Raw genomic sequence first — 11,395 nt, forward strand, 5'->3', positions numbered from 1 at the left:
AAAACTCACAGTGAAGAATCCTGCAGGGACACAACAAACTCCAGATTTATTTTTTTTTTTTTTATACAGATGGTATGAGGCTGCATTGAGCTGAAATGGAGTAGAAGTAATTATAAATGAGATTTAAGTAAATTTATGGGTGTGCATTCAAATGATAATGAAGCCCTGAAAACACTGGTGCCCTATTTGAAAATGATGCATGACAATACAATAGAGACCACATGATATTTATTAATAGTCACAGTTGAAACTGCCTGTAAGCTGTATGCACTGTATAAAGATTAAAAAAAGACAATAATAGATACAAAAGCCATTCAATGATTGTCACACTGAATCCTGAGAGAAACCATGATATAGCATATAGTTTTAATATATTTATATATTTATATATATTTATGACATCTGGGTTTTAGTGATACTGTTTTCGGCGCGTTTTGTCAGCTAATGTCATTCACTTCTGCTTAAATCAAACTATGTTCGGAGAACAGTAGAAAAACAATGCCTATCAGCATAAATAGCATAAATAGTCACAAACTATTTTTTTCATAATTTACAAAAATACACATTTATAAAGTCCACATGTATTTACATGAGCCTTAGTCCTGTGGTTTCAGTCAACATGGATATAAAAATAAGGCAAGCCCCATCTCGGATCATATTTGTCATAAATCAACTGTTACTGCATTTGGAAATCTAAATATACAGGTAAACCCTTGACATCAGGGCACTTTCATCTCATATGATTGTTGTTTTGAGGTAATGGCGGTCTCACAAAGGCAACTTTGGCAGATTGGTGTTGATTATTAATATGAATTAGCAGTTTCAACATATGTAATCAACTGTAAGAATTTGGACGCTCTAAAGAAACATGGGCAAGGTTTGGCAAAATATCAAACGTACATTTACATCAAGAGTGGCTTTGACTACAAGAATAGAGATTTTTTGTTGTTGAAACTGCCCAAAAATGTAAAATAGATTGTTTAAAATTTTTTTTACAAAAGACATAAGTGTTCAGTGGTGCCCTTACTTTGCAGGTATATTTCAGCATTAAGAGCAAAGTAGGAGCTTTGATATAATAACAATAACAAAAAGGAAAAAGATAAGTGCTCGTTTTTTTTGTTGGACTTTCCGGCTGGTGTTCGAGTGCTTGTCAAGTTAAATCAAGTTTAGCTAAAACAAAGTCTCTAATCTCTCCGTGGATTGATCAGTGAAGGGAGCGCTGTGTTTATGATGCTACCCAGCGTGCACTCTGACCTTTCTGCAGAAACGCATGCACGTGTGTTTTTGTGTGTTTCAGAGGGATTTCACTGAGCAGCAAGTCCCTAGAACAGCTCCTATAGCTCTGTGCCTTCTCTGGGATAGATCAGGCTGTTGACACTGAAGCTGTTGTAGAAGTGACTGTTGAACTGTCCGCTCTGCCCGCTGCCAAATGTGTTGTAGTACACTCCACGGTTGAAATGCAAGCCCTCGCTGTGCTCTGACGCCCCCGTGTCCTGCCCGCCGTGGTTGAGGTGGTACGGGCTCAGGGCCGTAATGTTCCTGTTCGACAGCTCGTTCACCAGTCCCAGGGACCCCTGCCGGCTCGGGGCCCCCGAGCTGAGCGTTGACATGCTGCTGTAGAAGTTATTAAAACAAGGAGCGGCCGAGGCCAGTCCGGGCGGCGAGGACGACGACGAGCTCTTGTGGTTCTCGTTCATCGCCTCCATCTCTGGCGAGGGCGGCCCCAGGAGCTGGGGACTGTCTGAAGGCTTCAGGGAGGCCGCCATCGCCGGCCTGCTGTCCTCCACTTTTGTGGCCCCCGCTGTCGCCGCCGCCGTCGCTGCTGCTCCTCCCGCACTGCTCGGATCCGAACGTCGTTTCCTTTTCCTGCGGAAATTCCCGTTGTCAAACATCTTTTCACAGTTTGGGTCCAACGTCCAGTAATTTCCTTTTCCTGTAATTAAAGATGAGAGATAAAATATTACAATTTAATTTCTCTCTTGTATCAGTTTACATTGACAGAACAAATATGTTTTATATCTTGTCTGGTTGAAATAAAATATATATATTTTTTTACTTACAGTCATTATTAAAAAGTAATGGTCTAGTGGTCTAATAATTTTATCAAAAAATGATTAGACTACCCCTGTTTTCTTCAATTTCTTGTTCATTTTAATGCCTGGTACAACTAAAGGTACATTTGTTTGGACAAATATAATGATAACAACAAAAATAGCTCATAAGAGTTTCATTTAAAAGCTGATATTTAGCCATTATCCATGGTTTCTTACTAATGATTTTGGTTATTATCAAGAAAATGTCTAGATATCAGCTTTTAAATTAAACTCTTATGAGCTATTTTTGTTGTTATCATTATATTTGTCTAAACAAATGTACCTGTAGTTGCACCAGGTATTAGAAGGAACAATACAATTAAGAAAACAATGGTCTAATAATTTTTTCCCCATGACTTTAAGTTTTACCATTTTTCAGCCTTTTCCTGTCAACATAGTCAACATAGATAATTTAAGCAGTTTGTCATACAAAATTGTTTATTTAGTATGTTATCATTTGTTATCATTTATCTCATATTTCTGTCAGAGCATTTTCTGAAATACTGGACTTTCAACAGTTAATGGGAAAAACAATAATTAACACATTTTCTGAACTGAGTGGATTAAAAACAACATTTCAGACGAGTAAATACCTGCAATATTTTCTAGACAAACAATACTGTAATATTCAAGCAATATTTCTAGGAAATAAGATATATTTACACTACTTAGAATGAAGCCTTCCATTGCCTTGTGTTATCTTTTTTGTTCAAAATGTTCTTGTAATTGCTTAATTTGTATGAAATTATAGGATTATTTCTAAAGACTAATATACAAAGACAATTCCAAAAAAGGTTGGGATTCTGTGTGAATTAATAATGTATATTCATAAAAAAGGCTCAGTATATATTGTATATTCATAAATATATTGTCTTTGTACAGCTTTTAATTTAATATATGTCAAAAATGATTACTATTATTTCTATTACTTTATTACATTTATTTATATTTCAGATTATGTCCCATTTTTTTTTTTATTAAGGTTGCACTACCAATACTTTGTTTGTTTGTCTTTATAGGACAACAAGGACTGTTTTAATAACTTGTTGCTTTTTTATTTACTAAAATAACCTCAATTATAACAAGTTTGTCATCAGTTAGTGTTTTTAGATACATTTATGTGGAACTGGAGTAATTATAAGGCATATTTGATTCCACGTTCAATTGTTTATGCTCAATAAAAACTCTGAACATTTTTTTCTTTTTTCTGCATTTTAAAGATTCATGGAACAATGTCCGTTTAACTCTTGTTTACATAAATTGACCACACAGAGACACCGGGGTGAGTAAAGAGTACCTAAATGTCACATATTGTTTACAATAATAACTTTTCTCCTGGTGCGTTCACGGTACCTGGATCGTCCTCGTCCCTCGGCACTTTCTTGAAGCAGTCGTTCAGAGACAAGTTGTGCCGGATCGAGTTCTGCCAGCCGGCTTTGCTCTTCTTATAAAAGGGGAAGTTGTCGGCGACGTACTGGTAAATCTGGCTCAGGGTCAGCTTCTTCTCGTGCGCATTCTGGATGGCCATGGCTATGAGCGCAGAGTAGGAGTACGGCGGCCGGACCAGCTTCAGCAGCTCCTCCTGGCTGGCGATGGACAGCCAGCCCAGGTCGGGCCCACCGAAGCCAGGTGAGTTTGTTATGAACTGCCGCTGCGAGCCGTAGGAGGGCGGGATGAACGACGCCGGGTTGTTGCCGTGCAGGTAGGATGCGGAGGAGTTGACGCCCGGCCCATTGAGCCACAGGTACGGGTTTGGAGACGACGCGTAATCTCCGAGGCCGTACCCGGCGGGTCTCTGTGCGCCCTGGAGGCTCTGCTGGTGGTACATGCTGCTGAAGTTGTCGCAGTAGACAGCGGCCATGTCCGGGGCCTCCTGGGCGCCTTTGGGTGGGAGCGAGCCGACGGTAGGGGAGGTGTGGTGGTGGTGCTGGTGATGGGACTGAGGGTCGATGGAGTTCATCACTCCCCGCGGGAAATCCCAAAGGAAACGCTGAAGGCTGAGGTTCAGGTGGCCTCTCCCGGCGGTGCGCAGGCAGCAGCAACAAGTGTCAGAGAGGATGGAGGAGTTTGGGGAGTTTTAATATTATAAACCCTTCACAGCAGCCACATCCAGGCACCAGATAATTCCCAGCAGCCAATAGACACACACTGAGTAACAGGAGGTGTGGTCATGTTCCACCTCATTCAGCAGAGAGTGGGTCAGTGGTTCCCAAATGTTTCCCCTGTCAAAACCTCCTGCAGAGACACAACACGCTGCTGGCTTCACATTTACTCTGAGGGACTGAGGCTGTGATCATTAAAGCTCACTCAGACTGCAACAAGAACTTTTACAACACCATTTTTTTTCTTGTTTCTCTGACTTGTGATACTAGAAATCTCTTCTCGTCTTTCAAAGTCAAGATGAAGAAAATGCTTTATCTATTTTCTTTTTTTTTGTATATTTACAAATAAATTTGGGCCTTATAAAACACAGGACTGCTTTCTGAATGATGTAAAGTAGATTTAATGTGTGATTTGGCAAATTAGTGATCAAATTAAATACTCAAGACCCTTCTAATATTACATTTGTGTTAATAATGTAGATTAAATAAAAGGCTAAATTAGGGGTGTGCCATATCGTATCGTTCACGATAATATCGGTATATTTTTTTCATGGTTAAAAAAAATGCATACCGTGATACTGGCAACATTCCTACTTCTTGATGTAGTGGCGTAAGGTTAACAATTAAAGTTGTTTTAATCACAAAAAGCTACATACTCTCTGTAGCTAAACACATGCAGCTTTCAAAATAAGAGCACAGTGTGTTAACAGAATCCACCACAGAACTTACAAGAAGACTGTCAAAATAAGATGCCTTAAATAAAACATACAAGAACCTTTATTCTCCTTTACAAAATGCCATTAAAATATGCCCCCCGGAACCCCTAAATGGTTAATTTTATTATTTTCTCATACATTTTTTTTATTTGTTTGGCAACTGTTGAGATTTGCACTTACAGACTAAAAAAAACCATATAATTTCTATATCTTTTTAAGTATTTCGTAATATCGTCAAGAATATCGTTATCGCAAAAGTAGCCTGCAATATCGTGATATTCTTTCAGGGCCATATTGCCCACCCCTAGGCTAAATAGTTGCCTTGTTTTTACAAAATTCTTGTCCAGCCTGTGTTTAAGGATTTTCCTAAAAATAAAGTAGGAAATAAACATTTAGGTGCCACTGTATAAAAAAAAACCTGACACCCAAATTTGTGCCTATCGCCATTCACATAACAATAGCTGTGCAATTACCAAACACTCTGAAACCAGAAGGGAGAGATCTCCACCAAGGCCATACCCTTCCTGGCAGGGTTACTGAAAGTGAAAAAATAATAAATAAATGTGAATGCATGCCATTTAGATCTGCTCCAAAATGTAATTTCGGCCAATGCTGCATACTTCCACAAGGTTCATGAAAACAGGTCCGGTGGTTTTTCCATAATCCTGTTGACAAACAGACAAACTCCAAACATGAGTTCCTCGGTTAAGGTAATGAGATGATTAGTTTAAGGGGACTTTAACTAGCCAAAATCTTTCTTCAGTCTTTGCAAATTTTAATACAAATGAACATTTTTGCTTTAGTTTGCACTGCAAAAAGTGCAGGCATGACAACATTTATAGAGCCAGAAACAGTGGAAGGAAAAAAGGAACAATGTGGAAGCACAGAGCAGTCAGTGGGCTCATTAAACTGAACCAAACTGAGCACACCTTGTCACCTTTTTTTTTCTTCTTCGTTAATTTCAAGTCAGTTTCGAAAGCCCTTTAAAGATGTTTTAAAAACTTTTTGGGAAAGGCAGAAAACATATTAAATTGATATCAAATGTGATAAAAAAACAACAACCTTATAAACCATAATGACATCAGTCACATTCTCATACTGTATCAGAAAAATATTGATAAACTCTTACACTGAACAATGACTCCCTTGCAACTGGTCAATAATTATCAGATCACTATGTAAAGTATGTTAATTTTAGGCCTTTCATCATATTTACACCAGTGGGTCTTTGGGCGTCACAATACTATAAAATACTGGCCGGTGGCACAGGGCAACACTCACAAGGGACAAGGAGTGTGTGGAAAAGGGCTGGTTAAAAACTGCCAGGCTGATGAGGGAAAGTGGAAACAGGTGAGAAAGTTTATAGACTGGTAGGGTCGGAGGACATCTAGTGGATGGATTGAGGATGGCAGGTCTGGGGACTGAGAGGAGAGTGCAAGGCCTGGAAGAAGTGAACAGAGGCTGGGCACAGACAGGCCGGCCGGGACCGACTAAATAGTCCTCCTGACAGTTTGCCCCTCTGAACTCTCCACAGCACTTAAATCTTGAAATTAAAGTTTAATTCTATAAGTCCTCAAACCCCCCCTGCACAGGACCTCGCAGTCATAGAGGTGACAATGAAAACCCTTTTTTTGCCTTTAGTTCTCTCTACTGACACTTAGAATAAATCTTCTGTGCCTCTTTTTTTAAATATGATGGTCCTGGCACCCCTCACAGACACTTGGTGGTCCTGGTACCAAGGTTATAATAGTTTTGGATTTTTCATTAGTTTTAGTTTTAATTTCGTTGTGAATTTTTGTTTTCAAATTCAGTTGGTTTAATTAGTTTTTAGAGTGAGTTTGCTAGTTTTAGTTTAGTTTTTATTTTTTGAAAATGCTTAGTTTTAGTTTAGTTTTTATTAGTTTTAGTGTTAGTTTTAATTTTTTTGTAATGGGTATGTGTGTTCATTTCCTTTGGTTTATCCATCTTAGCCTCAATAAGGTTTTTAAGTCTTACAGTTCTGGGTGTTTTGTATTTTGGTTGAAGTGTAGACATCCCAGTCTCAGTAAACACATTTACCATGTGTTCCTGCATTTTGAAATAGAAGCACTGAATTATGTATGAAAAAAGTTGACAAAGACGAAAACTAAGGACATTTTCACTATAATTATAGTTAGTTTTGTAACCACACAATACAGTTTCAGTTAGTTATCGTTTTTTTAAAAACTCTTGTTTTTATTTTTATTTCAGTTAACCAAAATGTTTTTTCAATTTTAGTTTTCGTTATTTTGTTAGTTTTGTTAACTATAATAACCTTGCCTGGTACACGGAGCCCATAGACCTTTGCCCAAACCAAGCTATACCAATAGAGAAGTGACTTGAAGAACCAGGATAAAGTTCTAATAGCTGTGAGACGGTGGAGCTAATTTAAGATGGACTTAATTTATCCTGCAGTGGGGAAATTCAGTCGTCACAGCAGCTCAACATATAGGCTTACAATATATATACACATTATATACATACAAAACTTTCATGGCTACTATCAGTGGTGGAATGTAACTAATTACATTTACTCAAGTAATGTACTTAAGTACAATTCTAAGGTACTTGTGCTTTACTTAAGTATTTCCTTTTAATGTAACTTTATACATTACATTTTAGAGGCAAATATTCTAGTGTTTACTCCACTACATTTAGCTGACAGCTTTAGTTTTTCAGGTCAAAATTTAGCATAAGAACACGATCAATTAAAGTGATTAGACTTTTTTATTTATTTATTAAACCTCATAACAGCATATTAAGTTGTGAGCCCTATCTTTACAAAACATACATTACATTACATTTTGATGCTGATATGTTTGTACTTTACTTCAGTAAGTTTTGAATGCAGGACTTTTACGTGTAGTGGAGTAATTTCACATTGTGGTATTAGTACTTTTACTTAAATAAAGGATCTTAACACTTCTTCCACCACTGGCTACTATTGAATGCTATTATTAATATTGCACACAGGGTGTGTTTTCCTGAGAGTATTTTGTATTGCACAGACATGGCCCATTAGTGAAAAATGATCGGTTTTGATCGAAGAAGAATAGATGCAGGAGAACTCTCTTCTGTCTTTGTTCAGCCAAAAACAAGTCTAGAGAATGTTTTTCCTGCAGAAAATGCAGAATGAATGCTTCCAGCTGAATTACATTTCAAAGCATTGCTGGGAATGCAGAAATTAATTGCCTGAACATTTATTTTTAACCTAAATGCATTACACTGCAGTTCACTCAGGAGTTAATCCCAACAGGATCATTTCTGTATCTCGTGTTTGTTTGCTCTTATGTTATTAAAACGTTCATCTGAAATCAGGTTCACTGACCTGATGCATGCTTTATGATATGATGATGGTATGATAATTATGTAAAAAAAAAGTCAGTTTTTATGTACATACAAGACCATATAAATTGTGTGAATGTCTCCCAAAGACAACCTTTTGCTGACATGCATTAAATGCTAAAGGGTGAAAATAAGTGACATGTATTAATGTTGTAAACTGTCAAAAGGCCTCATGTGAAAATTGCTTGTCAATCCAGACAGTCTCACATTGTTACACATCCTCAGGCCACGAATGGCATATTAGTTTCTTTGAAGAGTTTAAACCTTGGTTTTGTGGCTAATTAAGATGTCTGGAGAAAAATCAGACATTTGCTTTTTATCTTGTCATGAAAGCAAAATTTACTTCGATTGACTTTCCAGTTTCATTCAGTCGAGGATCTGCCCGCTAAAAATGTGTTTATTAAAATGAGATTCAATTATGTTTTGTTGTTTTGCGTGTACTTTCATCTCTCTTGGTGTTCATCAGTGGATTGATGCATATATAGCAGGGGTGTCAAACTCTGACCCGCGAGGCAATACCAAATTATTATATTATTATTGTAAATTAATGACATTGATGTGTTTTTTATTTGAAATTTGATTTTGCATGTCTGCACTATTTAGTTTTATATTGTATGTTTATAAGCATTGCTGGTTCCATATTTAATGTTAAAGCAAAACATGTTTGGTATATTTTAAAAGGTTTATTTGTTCAATGTTGGCCCGCAATTTTATTCAAGTTTTAAATTTTGGCCCATTGTGTTTTTGAGTTTGACACCCCTGATATATAGCAACAAAATATCTTCTGGAACTACCTCTGCATAACTGAGCCATATGAAGCAAAGATGGGAGTGCAATGCAGGTTATATGAACCCCTTTATTTTCTTTTAACTAGCTTGTTCAAATCATTTTATTCCACACTGTCTGACAGTATGAGGTTACTTTTGTGTCTTTATTACATAAAACAGATTTGAGAGCAAAACCTTCCACCCTGCTGGCAACAACATGTAAAACTCTCGACACTGCAATCACAAAATGTCTTGTTGTAAGTAAAACATTTGTGATTGAAATATTATTGCAGATCAAAAACTTTTGTTTGTAACTTCAAATTTATTTGAAATTTATTTCATCAAAATCAAATTTGGGGATTTTCAAACACAACTTTTGCATCCAAACGAAAACTGTTGGCTTTTTAAACTAAATGTTGCATTCAATAGGAGAACTTTTAGATTTGCAAACAAAATTTTCTGGATATAAATTAGATTCATCATTCGACACACCTTGATATGAGCAGATTTGGATCATTAAGAACATTTGGTGCATCTGGAGATGTCTATAAATAAATATAACATAATTTTCTGCTTGAGGCCTTTAGTTTGTAATGATGGACCCAGTGGTCAGTCAGTGATATTAATGTGGTTAAAAACCCTGTCACAGTACAATTCATTCATTCATTATCCTTAACCGCTTATCTGCACTCGGGTCCTGGGGGCTATTTTTACTGTAAAATAGTCACTTTTCATGTCAGAAAAACAGAAACCCTTTTTCAGCTTTGTGAGGGGGCATTTTGTGGCGTCTTCTCCTCTTCTTTTTGTTGTTGTTTTTTTTTCAACACAAACCACTGCACAAAAAATGCTAAAGGAAATCTAGTTGTAGTCTTGTAAATAGTGACCCTGCAAGATTCACAGTCTTTGTAGAATCTCAGTGTGAGACTGGCTGGGACTAAAAACTCTAAACACTTGTCTTTAGATGTGAGCAGGTGTGAGCTGATAGTCTTCCAGGAGTCTTTCCAAATCTTTTCAAAGTCTTCTGGTGTATAGGTAGCATTAGGCGGGAGACGAACCGGCAACCCTCTTGACAGTACAATTTAATTCAGGAAATATAAACTAAAATGCAATATAAGAGTGAATATTTTAAGAGTGCAGTGTGGGGGCGTTCCCGGTGGCACACCTGGTGGAGCGCATACAATGGAGGCTCAGCCCTCGTAAGCGGGCGGCCCGGGTTCGAGTCCGGCTCGGAGCCCTTTCCCGCATGTCTTCCCCTCTGTCTCCCCCTTTCACTCTCAGTGTCTCTACTGTCAATAAAAGCTACAAAAAATGCCCCAAAAAATATCTTTAAAAAAAAAAAAAAACAGTGCAGTGTGGCAGTTTTGGTGAGGAAAAGAAAAACAGAAAAAAAAAGCTTTTATAGTGGCTGAGCAGCACTGGGTCCAGGTGAAACCAGTTGCACCAATGAGACAGCCTCACCTGCTAATCAACAAGGAAGAAAATCAGAACAAACAACAAAGTGATGAACACATGAATGCATCAATAATTAAAGACAGATAGATGTATACTTCACTTATTGTGAGGGAAATTTAGGTATCCAATAGCTTATACAGAACACACTGTAAAATAAAAAATACAGTGAAGTTTTAATATTAAATCTGAATTGGTGATTAAAAATATGCTGGAATAACTATATATAATATATGACGGTGAATATGGTATATAAAACAAATTATTTCTTATTTTTATTATTATTATTATCATCATTATTTATAAATGTAAAATCCAATAATAATATTATTCTAAAATGGATCATTTCTTCATCATCACTTTTGCACTTTTACTTAAGTAAGATTTTAAATGCATGACTTTTACTTGTAACTGAGTATCAACACTTTGGTATTGCTACTTTTTTTGTTTTTGTACTTTTTTTCCCTAAAAATCTTCTTCCTCCACTGCTTCAGAGTGTCTCCATCTCTCTCTGGCTCTTGTAGAAAAATGACTTGTGGAGGCACACTGCCACCTCTAGCTGCCTTTATTTTTTCCTGTGGCATATCCCAGCTTGTCGGCTCATCTCCACATATTCATGAGTTCTATGTAGGATATACCACCCACCACAAGATGGAGGCAGCTCACTGCTCAGTGTGGAGTCTGAAATCATGAGGCACCCTCAGGAGAGAGCTAAACACTGCTGTAAAAAAAACAAACTTTGGATGAAGGAGCCAAAGAACCATCAAACTCTTGAATGTTTTACCTCAGAAATCTAATATGAAAGTGTGGTTTTACTCTGACAGCTCCTGGAGATTGAAGTCCTTGAAGTGTGCTTTCTGATAACATTAACCCAGAGATTTCAGAGTAATGGTGCAAATAGGTTG

The 11,395-nt window shown here is 37.2% G+C and overlaps 1 protein-coding gene across 1 annotated transcript; it reads right to left on the reverse strand.

The window, feature by feature from the left end:
• Window positions 1–211: 211 nt before the first annotated feature.
• foxi2 (forkhead box I2) lies at window positions 212–4,362 on the reverse strand. The gene is made up of 2 exons (XM_059352558.1): window positions 3,447–4,362; window positions 212–1,933 (listed from the first exon to the last, which is right to left on the reverse strand). Exons 1-2 carry the CDS (start codon window positions 4,051–4,053, stop codon window positions 1,335–1,337), a joined length of 1,206 nt encoding a protein of 401 aa, XP_059208541.1. The 5' UTR covers window positions 4,054–4,362; the 3' UTR covers window positions 212–1,334.
• Between the last annotated feature and the right edge of the window lie 7,033 nt (window positions 4,363–11,395).

The sequence above is a fragment of the Centropristis striata genome, chromosome 16 (assembly GCF_030273125.1).
Source record: "Centropristis striata isolate RG_2023a ecotype Rhode Island chromosome 16, C.striata_1.0, whole genome shotgun sequence".
In the NCBI taxonomy this organism is placed as follows: domain Eukaryota; kingdom Metazoa; phylum Chordata; class Actinopteri; order Perciformes; family Serranidae; genus Centropristis; species Centropristis striata.